General features: G+C 41.4%; 3 protein-coding genes across 4 annotated transcripts; 2 read left to right on the forward strand and 1 right to left on the reverse strand.

The window, feature by feature from the left end:
* The first annotated feature begins 523 nt into the window (after positions 1–523).
* LOC100679126 (brain protein I3) lies at positions 524–5,497 on the forward strand. Its single transcript, XM_031921792.2, has 3 exons — positions 524–3,420; positions 4,125–4,273; positions 4,359–5,497. Exons 1-3 carry the CDS (start codon positions 3,333–3,335, stop codon positions 4,488–4,490), a joined length of 369 nt encoding a protein of 122 aa, XP_031777652.1. The 5' UTR covers positions 524–3,332; the 3' UTR covers positions 4,491–5,497.
* Positions 5,498–6,902: 1,405 nt separating this feature from the next.
* On the forward strand, positions 6,903–14,141 carry LOC100122545 (cysteine sulfinic acid decarboxylase). Its single transcript, XM_001606103.6, has 5 exons — positions 6,903–10,949; positions 12,188–12,508; positions 12,596–12,791; positions 12,866–13,490; positions 13,570–14,141. Exons 1-5 carry the CDS (start codon positions 10,683–10,685, stop codon positions 13,802–13,804), a joined length of 1,644 nt encoding a protein of 547 aa, XP_001606153.1. The 5' UTR covers positions 6,903–10,682; the 3' UTR covers positions 13,805–14,141.
* Positions 14,142–14,220: 79 nt separating this feature from the next.
* Positions 14,221–23,448, reverse strand: LOC100116238 (alanine aminotransferase 2). Of its 2 annotated transcripts, none has more exons than XM_003425478.5 (7): positions 23,343–23,448; positions 20,337–21,250; positions 16,168–16,301; positions 15,886–16,084; positions 15,356–15,800; positions 15,010–15,278; positions 14,221–14,929 (listed from the first exon to the last, which is right to left on the reverse strand). In XM_003425478.5, exons 2-7 carry the CDS (start codon positions 20,676–20,678, stop codon positions 14,651–14,653), a joined length of 1,668 nt encoding a protein of 555 aa, XP_003425526.1. In that variant the 5' UTR covers positions 20,679–21,250; positions 23,343–23,448; the 3' UTR covers positions 14,221–14,650. The 2 variants fall into 2 exon arrangements, with proteins under 2 accessions (XP_003425526.1, XP_032451673.1); XM_032595782.1 differs by having other exon boundaries at positions 21,921–23,418.
* Between the last annotated feature and the right edge of the window lie 20 nt (positions 23,449–23,468).

The following is a 23,468-nucleotide window of genomic DNA, read 5'->3' on the forward strand; positions in this document are numbered from 1 at the left end:
CGCGCGAAAAACAAAGAGTAAAGTAAAAGTAAACTACACACGGCGAGAGTGCGATTGCGCGTAAAACTTATAAGCTGGCCCCGCAAGATAGCGACAGATAAAGAACGGCGACAAATGAGCGAAAGACAATGAGAGATAAGGAGATAAAGGAGAAGTCGGGGAGAATGCTTTGAATGGAGACAAAAGGACAGGCCGATAGGATTGAATTCTTTTGGTGTTTCCAGGCTGGAGAAGCGCGAAACAATCAGGAAAAATACGGTATAGAGTGTCGAGTAGTAAATAACAGGTTTTGTGGCAGAGTCTGAGCGAGGACTGCGTGCGCGAGGAGGAAGAGTAATAACAGAGGCGGAGTAATTTGTTTTAAATTGAAACCGATGCGAGTAGGCAGACGCCCCGCTAAGAGAAGAGAATAGTTGGGATGAGCGTTTATGTAATGTAATTGAAAATACGAGAGACGAGAAGTTAGGTATAGGGAAAATATGATGATTGAGAGCAAAAGACGAGTCAAATGTGGGTACTGTATGCTCTTCCCTTCCCTGGTATCGAATGTGTAAAAGAATTGACCATAAAAGCGTGACGAGAATATCCAGGAAAATTTTCTCACCGCGAATAAAATCTAAGTATACACCGAAAAAGTTTTACTCGAAGCCAGGCGGACTCGTATAAGAAAAGTATGAGAAAGGGAAACCATGTCAAAATTAGGTATACTATACGTGCCTTTTCTTCGCCCTAAATAAAGGCTCAGCGTAACAAAGTATTTCTCTGATAAGAATATACGACGAACAGAGGAAAAGCGCAAAAGTTAACAAACTCTAAAAGGCAAAGTATACCGTAATGGAGAAAGAAAGGTAAAAAATAATAATACTTTGCGAATGAAGTCCCCAAGTTAAGTACAATAGGTATTATTTGCTGCCCTGTAGATGCCACATTAGGATTATAAAGGATCATAGTAAATTCGAAAAGAAAATAACGTACAAGCGTATTTGAGGAAACAAAAGATAAGTAAAAATTAGGCACTTTTAGCTTTCCCCAACACCTTTAACATTAAGCCCCGCCAAAATATACTTTGAAAAAAAGTCATCAAAGCGAGCGAGAAAGAGAGAGAGAGAGTGAAAGAATGTCATCAAGTCTGGCCGCTGTGTAGCGACGTTGCGTCACGAGCGTAATTTGCGGATTCGCGTCAGGTGTACCGCGTGCTTATCTTTTGAAATGCCCGGACACAACGATTTCAGTAAAGCGCGTGATACACTTCCAATAGAATTTTGATTCTCCATTCATAAGACAAAAAAGTAAAAGTCGAGCGTTATTTAGGGATATCGCTTGGCAATGAAAGTGGCGATGGCAGCGGCTCTTTTGTACGTTTTCGCTTTGCCGGAAACTTCTCGAGTGTTAGCTGATGATTTTACCGAGATATAGATCTTTATCGAGAGATAAGTTCAATAAAAAAATAAGGAACGAATTGGATAATCTAATCGGTGCGACGAACTTCGTTAATCAATGTATAGAGTGTTGAAGTGGAAAATTCGGGGACTAGCCGGACAACCGAGTAGTTGCGATAAGTATTTTTATGTAATGGGCCGAAGCTCCGAATAGCGAACAAATTAGTCAAGGCGTGACAAATTTCGTTCGACTTGAAATATATTGATTCGGTATAAAGAATCTGTAAACGAATCTGATGCCTGAGTTTAAAAGCTATGTCAGTGATGAAAAATATCACATATAAAAGAGCTTTAAATTCCAGCAGATTCTTCCAACCGGTCAAAAGAGCTGACCTTCCACGAAACAACCCACAGCCAAAGCTACCTCCGGCCTTCACTAAAAGAAAAGAAAAATGCACAAAAAAGCAAAAACGAAAATCCCTCTGCAAGCCAGCTTTTCGCAAAAACTCAGCAACCTTCCCCTCTCGAACTTTCCACTCCCGAAATAATTCTCCGAACCCGAGCTAATCGGTCGGACCTCCGAAAAAAAAGTCACAGGGCAAAAATATACCCAGCACACAAAGCCGAGAGTCGTTATATTCGCGATTCGGCATTGCGCGCGCCGAGAGTGCGATGACTTGGGGGCCAGCGACTCGAGAGAATTGAAACTGGGTCAAGGGGGAACGTCGCCGTCGCGAAATCTGCCGGCGTTCTTTCATCCCTGTATCGAGATCTGCCTGTACATACGTAGAAAATATAGACACAAGTGACAGAGGACTAGACGGTATAGTACACGTAACAGAAATCAGCTGTTCCCTGCAAGCCGAACGAAAAAAGCGCGAAAACACGAAGATCGCAGGAGTGATCGATTATCGGCGTGGACTTTTCGAGACCGGCCACGTCCCCCGTTTTTTTTATTTTTTTTTTATTCTCGTCGAGACGAGTCGAGTATCGGACGCGACGACTTTATTAAACCGATATGCGCAGTTACGAAAGGATTCGTTTGTATAGCCTTTGTAAGCCGAGTAGGATAAGGCGAGAGGCGATAATTGATTTTCACTCGGCCGTTACAAGCATTGCCCTAATAAAATAACGATAAAGAGATTCTTTTCCCTTCGATAAAGCGCATATTCATCGTACACCGCCTACGCATACGTGCGTACACTATATGTTTTTATAATCCGTTCGAATTTAAAGCGAATCGCAAGGGAAAGTAGACAGAGAAGACGCACACACTTCTTTCGATCAAGTGAACAGGAGGGATTAAAAAGAAATTACGAAACCGACATTATTTGCGAACGGCTTCGGCTGAATTATGCGCGATAGGGCGCGTGCTTGACTTGGCGGCAATGAAGATACGATAAGGAATCAGTTGACAGTGTGACGATACGTTCTGGAAAAAAGAGATTTAAAAAATGCACGATATACACTGCAAATAAGAGAGACTGGATTCGCAACGACGCAACACGAAACGTCATATTACTTCCTTTTTTTTCATTCGCGCGAGCAGGTTTTAAGAGCGAAGCTGGTTATAAACGCGTGTAATGGTATATCGTCGAAGTGAGGCACCACAATTGTCAGAGAGCAAGCGAATCCTGTTTTATTTCTTCAACAATTATTCCATGATGGATGTAGAGTCATTTCTTTTAAATTTTTTTTTCTTTAGTAATTTAAAGAGAAAATATTTTAAATTTCCCGCTACAAGTTTAAGTATCTCAGCGCCCCCTCCGGGCGAGTTGCTCAATTCCCAAAAGATAAAGATGAGATGATTCGTCATTTACCACCGTTCCTTTACCCACTTCCATCTCCCCGTCATCTGCGCTGCCGATCAGCTGGTCCGCGGACACTTTCGGAGCAACTGCGTCGCTAAAGGAGAAAAGGGACTTTTTCAAAACAACAACAAACTCAAGGATTATGGAGAAGAACTCGTTGCTGCACCAGCAAGGAGACAAGCCACCGCCCTACACGCCAACGCCTCCACCGCCACCTCCACCGCCTCAAGGTTAGTAGAATAATCTGTTTTTTCCGCCCAAATGAATAAGTGAGGTTAAGTCAGGACAATCGCACTTGCTCCGTTCGTTTTAATTTGTTTTCTTTTTTCTGCAACGATAACGGCGTTTGTTTACGTCGACACTGAGTCGATCGGTTTTTCGGGATACGATGATGTGTCGTGACTTGGCTTCGCTGCTGACTCCAAGCTATAAGTTAGTTTGCTGTCGCGAGAATCTGGGACGTATAAGTGGTTTGCCAGAAGTCCGACGCAATTCGCGATAATAAATTCGAGGGATGCACTTGTATCGAAGAAAAGCTGCGAGGCTTGCGAGCTTTTCAGGTCAATTCCATTAGCTACGTTTTTTCAAGTTAAAGTCTTGTAACGCGAGACGCTTGTCCTGTAGAGTATAGGCTGTGTGTAAAGTTACTATTGCGAAAATCGCTGTAACGTATTGAAATTTCAAAGGCGAGATGTTAATCCATTGAAAGTTGCTCTCCTGGCTAATGCAAACACTGATTATACAACTGCTGGTAATTACTAAGTGACTGGATTTGTCGTTGATTCTTCCATTGAATTATACAGCTTGTTGTAGATGGTCACTTCTATCTGATTTTTGATTAGATAGAAAAGATATTGCAGACTGGTTTGACTTTTATTGTAAGAAAAAGAAACTAGTTATGAGTATTACAGAAATTTTTTGTTTTAATTTAAAGGAAATGCATCATGGCAGCCACCACCTGGATATTATCCAACATCAGAGCCTCAGTACCAGAGTTTTCAACCAAGCAACTATGGCGCGACACATTCCACAACAGTGATTGTTCCTGAAATCATCCTTGTTGGTGCTTGTCCAGCATGTCGGGTAATATATAAATTACACTTAACTAGCATATACTACTTGCATAACCACTGAGTACTATAATAAAAATTTGTGCACAATATTGCAGGTTGGAGTATTGGAGGATGACTACACTTGTCTAGGGATTTTTTGTGCTATCTTCTTTTTCCCCCTTGGAATCCTTTGTTGCTTGCTATTGAAAAATCGACGTTGCTCTAATTGTGGTGCCTACTTTGGCTGATATAGGGCTTAAAAATTGATATTTAATTAAAAGGCTGTTGAAGATAAACTTAAAAAAAAACGAAACTTTTCGAACAAAAACGACAAAATTTAACATGTCTCAAATCTGAATTGGTAAGATAAACAAAAAACGGAGAATCTCATTAACAAACACGTTTCGGAAAATTCAATCTGTTGAAAACCTTTCTTAGGTAGTTCTCTGTCTGAGTTTATCAAAATAATTCACCTTAACAACCGTCAGAGTTAAGAGATGTTAAAAAAATCAATGATTCAAATAGCTTTAAACATAAAATTTAAGTTAAACTATGCAAAAGTCAATCAAAGATTGAAAATAAGATATATTTTATACTAAGTATTCCATTAAGTAAGGTATTTTTACGGGACTGAAGAGTAAAAAGTATAGCGTAAGTGATTGTTTTTTTGCAGTAGTTTCAGCCTGGTAAACATAGAATATGTATAATAATTATATTTTACTTAGATTCTACACTACACTTATATGTTCACCTACTGATTTAAAGAATTCACTTCTATAGTTAGAGCTGATATCTACTTCTATCGCTATTGTGATAACTTTTTAATCTGCATTTATGTTAAGATTAATCTGTTCTTTCTTGCTTTTAAAGCAACGTTTTTCCAAAGAACGATTAGTTTTTTATGTGAAAAAATCATGTTTTTACTGTTATTAAAAATTTGTTCAAAACTTATATGGTGTTTCAGCAAAAAATTGTTTTTAACAAGTTTTGAAATATTTAGTTGAAATCCTACGAACTCCGTTGAAAAAAGTACTATTATATTTAAACTAGATTACTTATTTGTAAAATACAATGTGAAAAATGAAGTTTTATAAGACTTTTTAATAATACTTTGTTAGACATGAGTTGTTAAATTGTTAATGCATGCGTAATTTATTACGCGCAGTTTACTATAGAAATTATTTATAAGACAGAATTTATATGAGCAATGTTTACATAGATTTTGAAAATATATGATAAGGTAGTGAAAAGAAAATGGTTTCTATATTTGTATAATTTTGCATCAACTGAATTATATTCATTTGATCAAGTTTTTTCTTTATGAAAGAATCGTACATGTATGAGCTTTTCGTAATATTTTCTTTCTTTCGTAAAAAGTAACCTTCTATTCTTAAACTCAATCACAGATATAATTAAAAAAATCTGTGCCAAATATCACATGTGGAATAGAAAAGGCTTACCCATTATTCTCTTTAGCACCCTGGGACAATGAACTTTTTATAACCCACGTATGCCGTAGGTCTCCAAAAGTATTATTTTATTTTATCTGTTGAAAAATATAAAATTACTTTATAAACTTTTCCAAGCTATTATATTACACGTATACTTCGGCAAGTTTTAAAGGATTGCAGTTTATATATTTCTTATATATTTCTTATCCACGAACTAGTTGCACAAGTCGTAAAATAAAATAATGTATACACTAACATATCACAATTTAAACTTTTTTTCTTCTACATGCACGTTATCATTAAAGTTGTTTTATCTCTTAACTCTATGTATACACCTTTTAAAAAAATAACGTAATTTTTGCTTAGTGTATTTCTTAAAAGTACAAATCAAGCTCAATTTTTTTACTTGTATTCTTTTGTAAATATAACAACAAAGCTCAAGAACGTATTATGAATGTTCGTGCTATGTGAGTTTTTATCACAAAAAAATGTTTGTCTACTTATATATACCTATACAAACTTCCATAATAACACACACGTTTATAGTCATGTCAACTTTTTTGATACATAGTAAATATACATATATTTTCTTGACTATTGAATTTATTATACATTTTTCTTGCAGTAAATACACGTTTCTCGTCTATTTTCTTTTCTCATTTTCTCGTTTCACATTTTTCTATGAATATTTTAAGCTCAGTTATGTGTACTTGTATTCTGTATTCTCAAACTTTATAATGTGACTAGATTAAAAAATGATATCAATAATTACTAGGTATTATACCTTTTTTTCGATTTGTTGTTTAAATTCATGCTTATAAACTCTTTCCACATTTTAGTCTTATTCAAGAAATTCTTTCGATGTAAATAATCAGAACTTTAATTACAACTTTGCCAAGTGTCCTGCTTTTCTGTGATATCATTTTCTGCATGACAAACGATATTATCTCTTGACTTAATAAAACATTTTTAGTTTTTAAAAAAATTGTTGCTGTTTGCAATGCACAAATGCCTATACGCAAGAGCAACTCGAATAATTACTTTTGAATATTATGATGTAAAATCACAACCACATAACAAACAAGTCTTATTAATAAGCATGTGATATATATACATATATATATATATATATATATATATATATATATATATATATATATATATATATATATATATATATATATATATATATATAAATATAAGCGAACAGAACAATTTTTAACTATAGACATACAGTTATCTGAAGTAAATATATCCACCAATTAAAAAATTACACGCTCGCTCCGTGCAAGTGCACTTGAAAACCGAAGCCCCAAAAATTCCTCTATCCAGAACGAAAAACAAACCGGAATAATGACAAGGTCTTCGCGTGGGGAAGTCACGCCGATGTCGGCAAAAAAAAAGACGAGTTGAAGTGTGTATACACCTATATACCGACAATGCGAGAGCCTGGGAATGTCCAAGCGAGCGCGAAGGCTTTCCGCAATGCCATATACTTTCTTCATTACCCGTTTGAAATAAAATCCATAAAATCTGAGGGCCGATTTATGCACCTTATTTTATTGCTGCGAGTAATGACATGACGTATTGGGTTATTTTAATTCGTGCAAAGATATATTATGTAGGTGTAATTAATTAATGCTATACGAAACGGTTTTTATCGAGGAAAAGATTTTACAAGAAAAACCCAGGTTATGATACTTTACATGTTTAATCATGTAGGCGAATTAAGCGTGACAAGTACACACGAGAGATTGATAAATATCAATGATAATTACGAACTACGTATGAGATGAGGATAGTTTTGCAGGAAACTGTGTAGGTGATAGAATCTGATTTGTACCAAAATTAGACGTAGTCATTAGGTAGACATTTACAAGAAGTCAAAGAAATAATATGGCTGTGTTTTGGGGAAATTTAAATGATATATCGATGATGAAAACGAAAAAACTACATAAGCTCCTATGTAAAAAGAGGGGTAAAAGCTGCTAATGAAATGGTCGTTTGAATTAGATATAGCCTTTTTTATCATAGGTAGATATGAGGTTCAAGTTGGCATTAAAATGCATAATTGATTTTTCTAGATCATACGTGATAGATTAAGTGAAAAACACACCCATTACGTCACAAAACTATGATGTTGATAACCCCACGTAGTTGACCCAAGTAATATGTAATCGCAACAATAGATGCTTGACAAGGTCGCCTAGCAAACATTAAAAATCCAGATTAAACGCGCCTATCTCATAAATTCAAGAAGCGGATAATGCACTGTGCATTATATGAATATAGATAATTGCTTTTAGTAAAAAGTTGTGGTATATTTAACAAGTTTGATTAAATTAAATGAATTTTTAAATAAAGTGAACTTTAAAGGTATTGTGCGATATGAGCAATCTTTTTTTTTGCTCGTATGATATGTTTAAAAATAGGACTGAATTGAACTTTTTGCGAGAGCACTTTGTCATTGGGATTCTTAAATTAAGATTCCAAGTTTGACAGGCTACTTAAGCAAGTATGTCGATCAATTACTTGAACAAACACATTACGAATTTTTTGTTGTTCTGATTCAGAAGCCGATAAATCATATTTAACGATTGAGGTATGCAATTTTTCCAGCAGCGCGCATTGACGACCGTGAAACTGGGAAAGGGTTTCAAAACCGTAGGAGTTCCTTTCAAAAATTGAGAGAAACGATCGAACAATAAGGAAGTAGTAAAAGAGTAGTAATATATGCAGTCAATATCAAACTGGCTCTAACAATTAAAATCCGTTGAATTAAATTAATTAACAGCCCCATATATACACATATCTCATCATGCTCTGAAACCCGTTCGCTTAAAAATCACTGACGTTTATACAATCTACAAAGAAACACAAACAACCGAAGCTTACTCCCGCGAAAGGTAAACAAAGAGAAAGAGACTAAGGAAAGAACGTACAGCGTCGTACTTGCGCGAATGAATGAGCGAGTGTCCCGCATGAATGGCATCACGCGACCGGCTAATGATCGACCGCGCGGTTAATTCTCTCCTCGGTTGTGTATAATAACAACTCGATAGTCTCGTACAGTCTCCCGCGAATATTTCATCAACATATATGCTAAGCCGTGAGAATATCAATGACGATGGCAAAAAGAGCTGAATAAGCGTGCATCCGCGTGAGGTGTTACGAAAAAAGTCGCTTTTTTCATAGCGTATCAATTCGAAGACGAGAGTACTAACGTCAATGACATGATGTAACAGTGATAACAGTCGGACTATGTCGAACAGTATAGTTAACGGATCGCTGAGAGTATATAAGTAACAGTATAAACTGAAATAAAAAAGACGATACAAGTAAAAATTAGTGAAAAAATTAGTTTGTTCTGTTGAATTGGATATAAAAGTGTAGTGTATAGACAAAACTCTGAGTGTAAAAAAGTGATGACCTACAGAGCACGCATGAAATTCCAATAAGTCGGCATTTAGATGCATAAAGATCACACGATGATCAAAAGAATAACTTAACTATGTACATTGACGGTCGTAGAATAACAAATAAGTTGTGCATGCAAAAACATAACGATCTCGGCAGAACTTGAAAGTGACGATAAAGTGGTACGATACATTTTTCATGACAACGTATAATTCAAAAAGTACAATACAGACAATGAAAATGCGATTTTCATAAAAAAAAAGTGAAGTACCCGCCACAGTGAGGATAGCTGTATTAGTACACTGTAAGACCCATAAAAAGTTTAATAGCCAACAGGAAGATTTTTTCACGCGCGTAACGGTAACGAAAATCAATCAATTGATGCATTAATCTCTTCTTAGCTAGCTAACGTCACGATTTCGAAAAAAAAACCTTAGAACATGATAATAAAAGCCTCCACCTTATTTCTGATTAAACACCCCCCAAAATCAACCGTCTCAATCGCACCTACTAATTACTTCTTTTTTTGTTAAAAACCACAACCACCACGAGCTCCGTCGAAAGGTCGAATCCACGACTGCACTCTGAAGACGAAGTCAGCCAGATCCAAGGAAACAAAGTGTACAACCGAAGACTGCCTCAAGAAAAAAATAGCGACATGACTATAGTAAGCCGGAAACTCGCGCCGCATAATGTAATCGGTGATAAACTGCGCAACTACTCGCGGGGAGTCGAGAGAGAGAGAGAAAAAAAAAAGAAAAACGTAACAACGATCGCGATTAGAAAATCTTTCGATAAAGCAGCGCATCGAAGGTCATTCGCGGAAAAGTCGCGAATCTTTCGAAAATGACGCGTACGATCGATACACGTGTAATTGGAGAAGACAAAGGGAAAATGAAACGTGTGAAGGTCGAGAATGAAAAAACTCAGTGGGTCGCACTTCGCGATCGCGTGTAATTCCGGGGTGAGCGGCCCGATCCGCAGCTGAAGGATATGATGTGGTCCCTTCGAACGACGTCGTGTCTACAACAACGCGTATATGGTGCTCTTATTTTAGAACGGAGCTTGTGTCAGTGTGAAAATAGCGAAAGGGACGATTAAAAAAACCGAAACGCCGCTTTGTTCGTTCCGTTCGTTCTACCGATCTTCGGCACACAAAGTCAAGTGCACACCGATCACTTCGAATTTTAACCGTGTCACAATGAACCTTGTTCTTCCATCATCGCGATTCGACGGCGATCCATGTTGTTTGCTAACAAACAATAAAGTCGCGTGTACATACAACTTGGCCACAAAACCGATTTTCCGAGTAGTGAATGAGAGATCGGTAGTAAACCCGGCGAGGCAACAGGAAATCTCAAGAATCGCCGATCATATACAGAGTACACTTACGCGAGCGCACAGCATCTCTTGTCCTTGCACTTTCGCGCGCGCGCGTATGTATAAAGGTGGCCGAGTCCGCGCGCGGTCGCCCAGATAGAGATCGACAGTCCAGCAGCGCGTTTCGAATTGTTCGACACAGAAACACACATTTAGAACGAAAAACGATACTCGCGACATAATCGCATCGTCATGCCGGCCCACGAGGAGACGCAGCTGCAGGAGGGCAGTGCGATCGAGGCTCTGGAGAGACCAAGATCGGCTGACTCGGAGAAGCACTCGCGGCTGGACTACGAGAGGGAAGAGGAGGCTCATCAGATTGGAGAGGACAGCGACGAGGGCTATGCCATGGACAACTTCAACGAGGAGGGATTCTTCTGCAGTCTGCCGGGAAGGGAGAGTCACGAGAAGTTCATACGGGACGCCGTGGAGATGATCCTCAGGGAGGCTGTTTTTAAGGTGGGTTTCTTTTTTTTTAATTCGTTTATAACGACTAGTATTGTCGTGTTACCGTATTGTAGGAGGAATGTTTTTTCAAGAAATCTGTTGATAATGAGAGTCGTTGGCAATGAGCGTCACGGAACCTTGTAGAAAAATGTTCTGCATTATTTGAAATCCTAAACAATAGCCTTAATCACTATGGTCGTAAAAGTACTTGCCTGCATCTGTACGATGCAAAGATTACAATCAGCTCAAAGTCGCGCAAAAATATATCCCATCACGTCCAAGATACGATATTAGCGCGATGCATATTACCCGACCGATAATTACCGATCATCATCTCGTGGTGTCGGTAATAGGCTCATTAATGACCACAGAGCGCATAGAAAATGCGAGCGCGTCCTTGCCCTCATAGAGTTGAGCCTACCTCTGTGGGTAAATCAACTATAATTGCTATATGTATATTATTCACGGAGAAACTCGCAGCCTTTGACTTTCCACTTTTTTTCCTCCGGATTCCGTACAGTAGGTTCCGTTAGTATTACCTGTCCTACTGCAGCTGGGTAATCAGTGTATACAGGCAAAAATAATAAATGCGGAACAATTAGCGCGATTTTTTGCGGCCACCGGTTTTTAAATCCGCAACACCATACCGTGAACCGATCCATAATTGATATTCAAAAATCGCTATCGCTGCCAGTTTTTTTTCTGGCTGTAGATCGGCAAAAAAAAAACTGGCGCATAAGTATGTAAAATCGTCGCCGGAAAACCGGTCGGTAAGTACGCAACACAATAATTACGCTTGCTCGTTTGAGCGGTAATTTGAGATCGGAATCCCTGTCGAGCATTATTCAATATTCGCCCTGCACGACATCGGAATTTCCGATCTAATTTATCAATTCAGAAATTCGCTTCCCCCGCCGCTTTGTCGATCGTTTGGTTCACCTGACTCGCCAATGTTTTATGCCCTCGTTAAGCTAGGCTTTTCATGCGGCCGATTGGTATGACACTATACCCGGACGAATTGTTGTTTGCCAATCTCAGACTGTTTATGGAAATGACATTTACTTTTAACCCTCGTCTGATCGGTGCATTGTCGGGATCGTTTTACCGCGTTAACGATTTGCGAAAAACCTGACCGAAAAGCAGCGCCTGTGACGTCTCTGCCGGCGAATTCTTCCTTGAGGAAACATTTCACTTAATTTTCAAGATTATGCGAGAATTTTTTTAAAAACATTATCCTTCTACGTCACCAGGGCACATCGAGGAAGAACCGCGTGGTGGAGTGGATCGAGCCGGCAACGCTACCATCGAAGATCGACCTTCCACCGAGAAAAACCGGGGAATCCCACGAGGCGCTGCTTCGTCTGCTGGATTCGGTGATTCGCTACAGCGTCAAAACCGGTCACCCGCACTTTGTCAACCAGCTGTACTCGAGCGTTGATCCTTACGGTCTCGTTGGCCAGTGGCTCACCGATGCCCTCAATCCATCGGTTTACACCTACGAGGTCTCCCCCGTTTTCTCTCTCATGGAGGAGGCTGTGCTCAAGGAGATGCGAGCTATCGTCGGTTGGCAGGCATGTACATTATCCTTTAAAAAAATCAAGTTCGTGTTAAGTATATGGTTGGTACAGAGTAATTATATTGTGTCGTGTTTTTCATAGAACGGCGAAGGTGACGGAATTTTTTGTCCGGGCGGCTCGATGGCCAACGGCTACGCCATCAACTTAGCCAGGCACTGGATGTTCCCGATCGTCAAGGAGCAGGGACTGACCGCAGTTCCGAGGCTCGTGGTCTTTACTTCCGAGGACGCGCACTATTCCGTGAAAAAACTTGCGGCTTTCCTCGGCATCGGCATCGGTGAGTTTCTTGTGGTCGACCAAAGAATCCGATTTTTTTTTGGACGACATTGACATTGATATGTTCCATTGCAGCCAACGTGTACAGCGTGAAAGTCGACGAGTCCGGCAAGATGTGCGTATCCGACCTACGCGCCCAGATTGACCGAGCTATCCAGGAAGGCGCACGTCCCTTGATGGTTTCAGCCACCGCCGGTACCACAGTTCTGGGCGCGTTCGATCCTTTGCGTTCGATCGCCGAGTTGTGTCGCGAGCACAACATGTGGTTCCATGTGGACGCGGCCTGGGGTGGTGGTGCCTTGGTCTCTCCAAAACACCGGCACCTCCTGGATGGCGTCGAACTGGCGGACAGCGTCACCTGGAATCCGCACAAGCTTCTCGCCGCGCCACAGCAGTGCTCGACGCTTCTCACCAGACACAAGGGCCTACTGCAATCGGCTCATGGATGCAAAGCTACGTACCTCTTCCAGCAGGACAAATTTTACGACACGAGTTACGACTTCGGAGACAAGCACGTGCAGTGCGGTAGGAGAGCCGATGTTTTGAAATTCTGGCTCATGTGGAAGGCCAAGGGCACCGATGGTCTGGAGAAACACGTCGACAGAGTTTTCCAACTGTCCAGGTACTTCGTTGGAATCATCAGAAACAGACCCGGCTGGCAACTGCTGTTCGAGCCTGAGTGCACCAACGTCTGCTTCAGGTAGGTTTGAATTTTCCGCGCTTTGTAAAACCATAAATAATGGTTAACTGTATGCTTATGATCGTTTACTTGTGCGCAGGTATGTACCGCCTTCGAAGAGACACCTGAACGGCCAAGACTTGTTCCAGGCGCTGCACAAAGTTGCACCGTTAGTCAAGGAAAGAATGGTAAAGACAGGATCGATGCTGATCACGTACCAGCCCATTCGAGAACAGGCTAATTTCTTCAGACTTGTGCTGCAGAATTCCGGCCTCACCGAGGCGGACATGCACTTTTTCGTCGAGGAGATCGAGAGGTTATCGGAAGATCTGTGAAATGGACTGATGTAGATTTTGTTAAGCATACCTAAATGCTGTAATAAGTGACCTTATGTAATAATTGTAAAATAAGAGGATAACGAAGAGAGCTGAGAGCGACTATGATCGTTTGGGCGCAAAAAGTATTTTTTTAAGCTTTATGGAAAATCCAGTTGAAATTTCGATGATTATTGATTGGATTCATTTAGCTTGCGTAATTTTAATTACGGTAGCAAAAGTATTCAGTAATTTTAAAGCTTGTTGTTGCATAGTTATTGTATCATAAATCATACATATGTTGATTAAATTGAATAACACAAGAAAAAAAATTACGAAAAAGTGAAAAAAATCTAAATACGTGTTTCGCTTTATTACCCTGACCCTTTTCCACTGTGATAAATCGATAGACTAATAAATGGATATACGTCCGCATATTGAGTTTTGTTGAAAAATTTAATTCATACAGTTCAGAAGAGTATACATACATGAATAACGTCAACAACTTTGATACAGACAGCTCTTGTATTATTTACAAATCCACTAAGCTCAATAATAATAAATAATTAAAACTAGCGATCTGCAAAAAACCGTGTAAAAAAGGCGTATGTAGGTAAAGAACGATGAGCAGGCTCGCTGCATCTGTGCGAAATGACGCTACTCGTACATAGTAGTAATAGTAGTACATTTCTCAAACAGTGTACAAACACAATAGTGTACTCATTGGGTTACAGTTTGGTTTATTCGTTATTATTATCATTATTATCGAATTTTAAAGCGCAAAACTTTATCATTTGATCACCTTTTACATTTCTCATCGCATATCGGCTCCGACTTACGTACTAAAAAAATTAATTAACATCCAGCCTAACTGTACTCTTGAAGGAACTTTAGGTGGAATTCCTTGAGGCTGTTGAGCATAGTCTTGATCTTTTCCTTCTGCGGCAGTATCGTTGTTCTGAAGTGATATGTGCCGGGGCGCTGGCCGAAACCAGAGCCCGGAATAACGCAGATGCCGGTAGATTCGAGCAACTTGAAGGCGTAGAAGACATCGGGCACCTGGCCAGCCGCTTTCGCTGCTTTGATAGCCTTCTCCGGCAAGTCGACTCTCGGGAAAACATACATGGCACCCATAGCTGGATTTGCCTGCAAACAAGACACATCATTTAAAAAGATTTCACTTGACATTCGTAAATTTTTAAAAGACAAATTAGTTCTACACTTACATGGAAACCGGGAATGGCGTTGAGAGTGTCGACTACGAGTTGCGACCTCTCAGCCAGAGATGCCAGTGTAGTTTGTTTCTCGTTCATGAACTGTTTGTAGGAAGGTTCTCCATTCCTCGGAGGGTTGACGACTACATCCATCGCAGCCTGGCCTACGACGGTCGGACACAGCGTCGCCGAGATGGACTTCATCAAGATGGCCATGACCTTCGGGTCCATGTTGACGATCTCACCGTAACCTCCACGCAGACCGCACTCACCCATGTAACCTGTAGCAAAATACACCATGGATTACAGCCCGCATTAAGATGGTTTTAGAATTTCCGTTTTGAGTCATCCCACGAACCTTTCGAAACCGACATGAAGGAAGCGAGTTCCATGCTCGCGTAGGGTTCGCCCATCTCGTTGGTGACTTTCTTAAACGAATGGAAGCAGCAGTCCTTGTGATAGATATTGTCCTGGTAAACCTCGTCAGCCAGGAGGAACAGTCGGTTCTTGTATGCGAACCTGATGACATCCTCGATATTCTCGCGCGAGAGCACCTGCCCAGTTGGGTTACCAGGGTTTATGACAACGAGGACTCGTGGGTTGCTGTGACGTTGAGCCTCGCCAAAGGATCGCTCGAGTTCGCTGATATCCAGCGACCACTTATTGTCTTCGTTGAGGTAGTAGCCTATCTGATGCAGCCCAAACTCGGCTATTGTCGCCGAGTATAATGGGTACTGCGGGATCGGGACCATAACTCCTGACGGCTTGCCGTTGATATGCTCGTTGAACAGCTTCAGGAATGCCTGTGGAGAGAGCGTTTGGTAAATTAATCATTTTCAACAACAAGAAGTCACCTTCAATGGAAGAATTGAAAATAATTCGAATCACCTTAATACTGTCCGACGCTCCGTTCGACAGGATGATGTTTCTGTAGTCACTGGGAATGCCACCGTCGCGGTCCATGATGTACTTGGCCGCGTGTTTTCTGATCACCTCGACACCAGCCGACTCCGAGTACGAACCCACGCTGAAGCCCTTGCAGCCCTCGAGTATCGTCCTTGCTCTTTCCTTAGCATCGTCGGGGTACCTGCGATGTTAATTAAGCCTTATTGTCAAAATCGACCACTTTAATACGGTAAAACTTTCTCCACTCAGGATTAAAAATAATACCTAGGATCCTGCATAAGCTCCGGATAAAGCGCGATGGCGAGGACCTGCCTGAGGAAAGTGATGGGCTTCTGTCCCATAGCGTGAGCATCTCCGACGTTCGCCTTGATCACCTCCTTGAACGGCTTCTTGGCTCCCTGCAACGTCGAGAAACAATGTATCGGTTAAGAGAGGACTACCCACTGCGGCCTGCGTATTCGGTTTCACCAAAGAGGCTTCACTCATGCATGCGAGCTTATACACGCGCGCCGGTATCGCTACCTTAAAAGAGAGAGAGACCGTCGGCGCCGAGCAACAGGTTCGGTTTTCAGTGCCGGCACGCGACCGAGGAATCATCGGCGGTTCTTTATACACTTTCGCGATGAAGGAACTTGATTGGCTTGGGCACTTGAGTTGATTATTATTCTTTTGGAAATCATATTATTTAGTTTGTGCTTCCGCGTGCAGCTTTGGCACAGCTAGATATCAATTGTCGGGCGCTGTTTCGTAATAGAGCGAAAATGCGAGTAAACGAGGAAACGAGGAAGATCGTGTTGCGATGGCGCGCCGAGGATGCAATTACAGATGATATTAATAATTCTGCGTACTATATGCAAACAAAGCTGGTGGTGTATCAATCGTAGCGTGTATTGATTCCATTATATACGTGACATACGAACGTGAATATTGAAAAGGAGTCGGTCTTTTATATCTACAAATATAAAACTTGTTTCAATTGACAATTTTCTTAACAAGATACCATATTTGCATTAATACAGACATGTGATCATAGGCAAAATTAGACAGATCCGTACAGAACCGGATGCGGGCAATTTGTAATTCGCGAACTGCGAAGGTGACGTCCGGAGCTGATGCATTGTCGGCGGAATTCAAAAGAGCCGCTTTTTTCTAGCGCTATACAACGCTGCTTTTTTATCTCTCGTTCTATTTCCTTCTGCATCTGAATCACGTTTCAGTCTATTGCGATTTTTTAACTAGCAAGAATTTTTGTTTTTTACACGAAAATAAAAATCCAACTAAACCTACGACAAAGATGTGGATTACTTGTCACGCGAAAATTCTTCGGTAATGCGTGTGTGTCGAATAAGTTGCGTAATAACGAGATTTATGCCCAATTTCGGATAATAGAGTCATAATTCACTTGTTTCCAGAAAAAAAAATGTCGTAACAGCTCTTTTCGGCGGAAGTTTCTAAATCAGTGGCGATAAATTAAGTAGAAACAAACAGCGCGCATAGAGGTAGACACAGATCACACTTCTTCCCGACTAAGATGTAATCTTCGAGGAAAGATTTGCAAAAAAAAGACAACTATAGTCTCTGTATAACGGTTTTAGTGTAGCTTACAAGGACGTGCAGCATATCGTCGATTCAATTGGAGCAATTGACGAGAAAGAGGCTCTGTTATGTACATACATATATAACCGTGTGATACAATTATATATCCTTGCGATTTATTTACGACAACGCCATTCGTTTATTGGCTCTATTGTGCTTCGAGTGCAATTGCGCTCGTTACGAGCATCGCGTCGTTTTTTTTTTACTTTTCCGCTGGAATGCATAAACTCGCGCCGCGCGATTGATCGAACGAAGGCCATTCCACTTGGATAATGTTTTTTCGATTCAATTTTCATTTTTTTTTTTCAAAATCCAACTGCCTAATCAGAAATGCCACGAATAACTTAACGCATCAAACCTGACCTTAAAAAAAAGAGCCACGCGCGTAAGCGAGCGAAGGTTGCCTCTAATATGCCATAACTCGCACATTATCAGCTCGTTAAAAAAAAACCGCGCGCGCGATTGCGAAGTTTGTAATTAGCATCGCTCTATAGAGAGGTGCAGCAGAAGACGCGGTTGTAGAACTGCAGACCGGAATGTCGACCTTGCGTCTAAAGATACGCCTCGCTTCGCGGCGAAAGACTCTCTCGCGTATAAACTTCCGCGTCTGGAATTTGCTTTATCACCGGCTGATTATACATGCCGAGGAATTTTGTCGAAAAGTTCGTTTGTTTACCAATTGCTAGCAGGTACTCTGATCGATACGACGATGAGAAAGGCGTGTAGCTCGCGAAGCTGGTCACATGCGCAAAGAAGCGAGTTTGGAGGTTCGTTGACCCATGAAAGTTCGTTTAACCATCGCATACGTATGCGCGAAAGGGTCTACACTTTGTGCATCAGGACGAGTCGAACCTGTTCGAGAAGCCGAATCAACAGTACTGGAGCGCAATCTTATCTTTCGAGTTTTTTGATCTACGAGTGGCAGACGTTTCGTTATCGTTGCGACGAAAAATTTCTTGGAGATAACGAGATAGTTAAAAACAGCTTTCTTCTTTATATTATACGTATAATAGGAAGAGGAGATGAAATATCGATTCAAAAGTTGCTGTCATATGACTTATTCAGATGCACATAGTGCGAATGTTTAAGTTTCACAGCGCAAGTTAAACTTTTGAAAAATCTATATCTGCCGGCGCATACAACTCGTTATCGAGCGATTGTTTAATAATAGTAATTTTTTCGCTTCCAATCTACGTGGAATCTTTCAAAAACCGAGCAAGGATTTAATTTTTGGACTCGACAATATAGAAGCTATTTTGAGAGTCAACGTTTCGTCTACACGCTGACGTTGCAAAATCGGTCGTAAACATGCTTCCAAACTGGTCGATACATGCATACCGGAAAATTTCCATATTTTAAAATATGTGTGCATATCTCAAGTTTTGCAACCAAGCGCGAGACTCTGATCCTCCGCAGTCGCCCGAGTATAGATACACGATGTACACGAGTGAAATCCAGGATGAAACTCGATTTTCTAAAAATTTATACCAGACGACGATGATGCGCACAGCTGAAAACTACACAGTGACGTCATCTGCGCTTTTCGAGATTCAAGCCGGGACGCATGTACGCCGCGTTTTTAGAATCGCATCGCACTGATCGAGTCCGTTCGTCATTAGATTCGTATTCATCGCAGCAGTGAGAAACGTTTTTCACATTTTCATTAGGAACAGTGTTGGAGTTATCAATTTAATTAAACTTATCGCCACGACGACTGTGTGAAAAATTAGAAAAAGGGAGATAGCCAGCTGGGAAAGCAATTCTGCAAATTAAAACAAACAAGCGACCTCAATTATCTAATCGCCTGCAGGCACGATTCCCCTCACAATACCTCCACTGTATATCCGCAACTACACACACACACACACGCGCGCGTCGGTCTTTAAGAACAATAAATCTCCTACAGACGAACGAAAAGATCCGTGTGAGTAGGCATTTTTCGAGTATGTATCCCAGCGAAGAAAAAAAAACAAAATCAAAATCAAGTTCGGTCTATGGTCATAGAAATATGCTAAGAATCGATCAACCCCCGGCGAAACGAGTCACGTACACACTTTCGCGCGGGAAAATCGATGTCGCCGTGCCCTTTGACGTAGGCAATTTTTCCGCTTCCTCTTATCCAAGAGAAATGTCTTTCGTGACACATTTGCGTGATGGAAGACGTCCTGTATCACGGTCACGACTGTATAGCAGTAGTCCACGATGCCTCTATACATAACATCGACAAGCAAACACAGAGAGAGAGACGCACAACACGAGCCATCCAGTGCGAATAACGTATATACTATTAATATCCTGCGCAACGAACGACAGCTGATTTTTCCTCTTCGCGACGCTCCTACGGCTGGTTTGGTCCGAAAAGTAAACAGACTGAGAGAAAGAGAGAGAGAGAGAGAGAACAAATAGAAAGATTCACTCGGGTTACTTTTTGTTGTCAGCCGAGATTTGCATTTGGAGAAAGCTTGCAACGTGTTGCGGAAAGCCGAGTAATGTTTCGCGATGTTGTACAATCAACGAGCGAATATTGGATTATAGATATCTGCCATCTGGATCTCGCGAGGCTTTATTATCGCGGCGGGCGGTGTTTTGCTGAAAAAATTCGTTCATTCTCACTTTTTCCAAAATTCTAACCTAACCGGAAGAAAAAGCAAAAGTATGCCCCGAAAACTACGAAAAAGTGTAAGTATACACGAAAGAATTTTTGAGACGCGCGTTTGGTTGCCGAGTCTTCGCCATAATCGCGCTCGCTTCCTTTCCCATATACACATACGTACACGCGACCCCCCTAAAAGAGAAAAAAAAGCCCATCACAATAGAAACGCTTATTCCTCTCTCACCTTCTGCAACTCCTTCTCTATCTCCAGGGCGCGAATGAGCAGCGGTCCCCTGACCGCGTACTCCATCTTGACGAGGTTCTCGAACACATTGTCCTCGGTTAGAATACGTTGGGGCTGTCCAGAGGACTGCTCCCGGACACCGGTCGTGCTGCCCGTCATCGCTCTGAGCAGACTGGTAGCACCGCGGCGCGCTGCTGCCGATGACGCACTGCTGGCGGCGCGGCGAGTTGTTGTAGTAGTTGCCGTACTCTCCCCGCCGACAAGGCAGCTGAAGTTGCGAGCTGACGGGCCATTACCGCCGCTACGGCGCTGCAGAAGGAGACGCGAACGCGACGACGACATAGCTGAGATCCTCCTCGCTTCGGATGTGCGAGATGTTGGATAATAGCTTGGAGGTTAGGTTTCTCGCCGAGAAAAGGCAGTGGGGCGAGAGTTTTTGGGAAGTGTGTTGACACTGGCAGCTCTACTGATGCCCGGAGGTAGTGGTTGAAGATACTGCGCGGTATGTGCGGGAGAGTATCGAGCTGATGCGCGGGGACAGCACTGCTCTACTGGACGAGGTACGGCGCACGCAGTCTCCCTCCTTTTTCATCGACTATGTGTGTTACCTATATACACGAGATTTCGAGTGGGTGTGTGTGTGTGTGTTTGTGAGATAGAGATTCAAAGGTCTAGTCGGCGTGAGTGAGTGATCTTGATTATTTTGGTAAGTAGAGGAGGTTAGGTTTGGCTTGGATTATCGGGTGTCACGGTTTTGCGCCGTTTTTACGTGGGCGGGAGGTTTTTAATGTGGGATTTATCGAGGATTTATAAGGGGTATCCGTGGCGCCGGCGCTTTTTGCTGCTGCTCTGCTCTAACCTCTCTTGACGGGATTTATCCCGAGCGCGGGAGATTCGAACGGCCCCTTGGATACCTGTAAACAATAGATAAGCAGCGTATTGTTATTGTGCAAAATATGCAAGTTTTCGAACGCATGGATATAGTGAGCCGCTCGAGGCTGTCAGCTGATTCGTATACCCGGCGAGTCGCCACCGACTTAGATGTAAACATACCCACACACACACAATGTGATATGTAAATGACCGCCAGAGACCGTGAAACTAAAATACCCGAAGACGTCCGCAAAAATTGCGGAGGAACCGTATAGCTCTAAAGAAACACGGGTTATATAATACAGAGCTGAAATTTCGCGAACTAATGCTAAATCGAGATTTAGTTACACAGCGTACATTTTGAGCGCGTGACATTTTGCCGAGTCCGGTGAAAATGATTCATCTTTCATTTTCGCTAAGTAAGACAGTTTAGTGGAAAGACACGTCTTGATTACTCGAGAATTACTTGCAATTAGATTAACAAACATAGCGATGCATTTAAATATCAATTCCGTGTAAGTATAATGTAGCTGACGTTCGTCAGTATGTGTTACAAGAATTTATGCCGACAGTTTTAAACCGTTTACATAACGAACGCATATGAGACGCGTATATAAACTAAAAATGTTGTACTGCGAACTTAACACGATAAGAGACGCTGTATATCAAACCATTTTTTTTTACCCGTATTCGAAGCGAAGCAAAACTTACGCAAAACTCCTCAACTAAATCTGTTATCACGTCTGGTCACTGGCGGTGAGTTAGAAGTTGTACAAATCAAGCTTCTAACGCGATAACTTTTGGCACACAAGCCGTCGGCAGCCTCCAGATTGAGGTCGAGTGTTAGAACGGATCACAAGTTCGCGCACTGTACAAGGAAAAGTGCTGCGCTAATCACTTCTGTCAGTCTGCCGGCACGTCGGCTCGATAAGATTTCCACACACTTTTTCACGATGATATCCAACGTCGTCCGAGAGTATTAAACGTATTATTAGATCCGAGATTTAGCTATTATATGTGTTATTGTAGCGTCTGTAAATTGCGCTTATCTATTCGGCTGGTGTGTTATGACATTGATTTATTCAAACTCGTCGTGAGAAAATGTACATTTTGAAGATGAGTTTACGAAACTGTTTATTTACTCGCTTGTACGAGTCCAAATGAAAATTCAATACTATCGTCGTAAATGAATGCAATTTTGATATCGGTACATGCTTGCAAAACTCTTTTTTCAGCTGATTCGACTTTCTTTTAATGATAAAATTTGCACGATAACCACAAGCGGTCAGTAATAGCCGATAATTGGGGAATCACAAACAATTTCCGAAGCTACACGCGCGAGCTTTAAAGTTTCCTAAATATAAGAATAACTCTCCGTCTCGCTTTTATCACCTTCGCGCGTGGGCGCAGTCTCGCGCGATCGGATTTATGTAATTCTAGCGATAACAACAATTAAGATTGAGAGACGCCTACTTACGATACGATTAATTAATCGGCTACAGCTGAAGAATGTAAGTTTCAGCGTTCGAATTAGCTTAGAAAGGAGATTTATGTAACCTATTCGACTTCTATATAGTAAAGTTTTAAAAATAAGTAGCCTGTTTACACAGTGGCTTTGTCGAAAATCATTGAGTAAAAATAAAGTGTTTCAACCGAAAGACCAAAATAGTTTATTTTTTCAAAAATTGTATTTTCGAGAAAAATAATTTTTTAGTTCAAAAAACAAGTTGAACTATTTCCACTGAACCACTAATTCGGCTCGCAATGTTAAAGCTCTATAATGTGTATCCGTCAGCTCGAAGTAAGCTGGTATGCAGGCAGCTGAAGCCTTGAAGCTGCAGTGCATTGGCGCCTGCACAATGGCAGCGGGCCATGCGATCTTCGCTCTCATTATCGACAAAACAGTGAGAAAACGTTCTGCTTCGCGTGAAATTCTCTCACCATTTTCTTTCACTTTACGAGTCTTGACTTGCCGACAATTTGTTTACATACCGATCATCCTGCAGTCACAACGTTCCCCACAAAACTTTCCATCCCTCTTTCCCCAACGATCAGACCGCAGCACTTATGATGACAACCAATCTCCACTTACAATACACGAGAAGAATTAATGAATAACGAACTATCACTTACTCGAAAAAGAAAACAGACACCAGCAGTACAGCTCTCCCGCGCCACGTGACGGTTCGCACGCGAATGCCGCTCTCGCGAGCCTTGGGGCTGGTGGTTATGCGTCTATATCGCACGCGGGCGAGAGAT

This window comes from Nasonia vitripennis, chromosome 1 (assembly GCF_009193385.2).
Source record: "Nasonia vitripennis strain AsymCx chromosome 1, Nvit_psr_1.1, whole genome shotgun sequence".
NCBI classification, from domain to species: Eukaryota; Metazoa; Arthropoda; class Insecta; order Hymenoptera; family Pteromalidae; genus Nasonia; species Nasonia vitripennis.

What these genes read in the sequence shown, in the direction of transcription:
- LOC100679126 (XM_031921792.2), top strand. Translation starts at nt 3,333, where the DNA reads ATGGAGAAGAACTCGTTGCTGCACCAGCAAGGAGACAAGCCACCGCCC. An exon ending in GCCACCTCCACCGCCTCAAG is followed by an intron (nt 3,421 to 4,124) that starts GTTAGTAGAATA and finishes TTTAATTTAAAG; the next exon opens with GAAATGCATCATGGCAGCCA. An exon ending in GTGCTTGTCCAGCATGTCGG is followed by an intron (nt 4,274 to 4,358) that starts GTAATATATAAA and finishes ACAATATTGCAG; the next exon opens with GTTGGAGTATTGGAGGATGA.
- LOC100116238 (XM_003425478.5), bottom strand. Translation starts at nt 20,678, where the DNA reads ATGTCGTCGTCGCGTTCGCGTCTCCTTCTGCAGCGCCGTAGCGGCGGT. An exon ending in CTTCATGTCGGTTTCGAAAG is followed by an intron (nt 15,279 to 15,355) that starts GTTCGTGGGATG and finishes ATTTTGCTACAG; the next exon opens with GTTACATGGGTGAGTGCGGT. An exon ending in ACGCCATTCCCGGTTTCCAT is followed by an intron (nt 14,930 to 15,009) that starts GTAAGTGTAGAA and finishes TCTTGTTTGCAG; the next exon opens with GCAAATCCAGCTATGGGTGC.
- LOC100122545 (XM_001606103.6), top strand. Translation starts at nt 10,683, where the DNA reads ATGCCGGCCCACGAGGAGACGCAGCTGCAGGAGGGCAGTGCGATCGAG. An exon ending in TCAGGGAGGCTGTTTTTAAG is followed by an intron (nt 10,950 to 12,187) that starts GTGGGTTTCTTT and finishes CTACGTCACCAG; the next exon opens with GGCACATCGAGGAAGAACCG. An exon ending in GAGCTATCGTCGGTTGGCAG is followed by an intron (nt 12,509 to 12,595) that starts GCATGTACATTA and finishes TGTTTTTCATAG; the next exon opens with AACGGCGAAGGTGACGGAAT.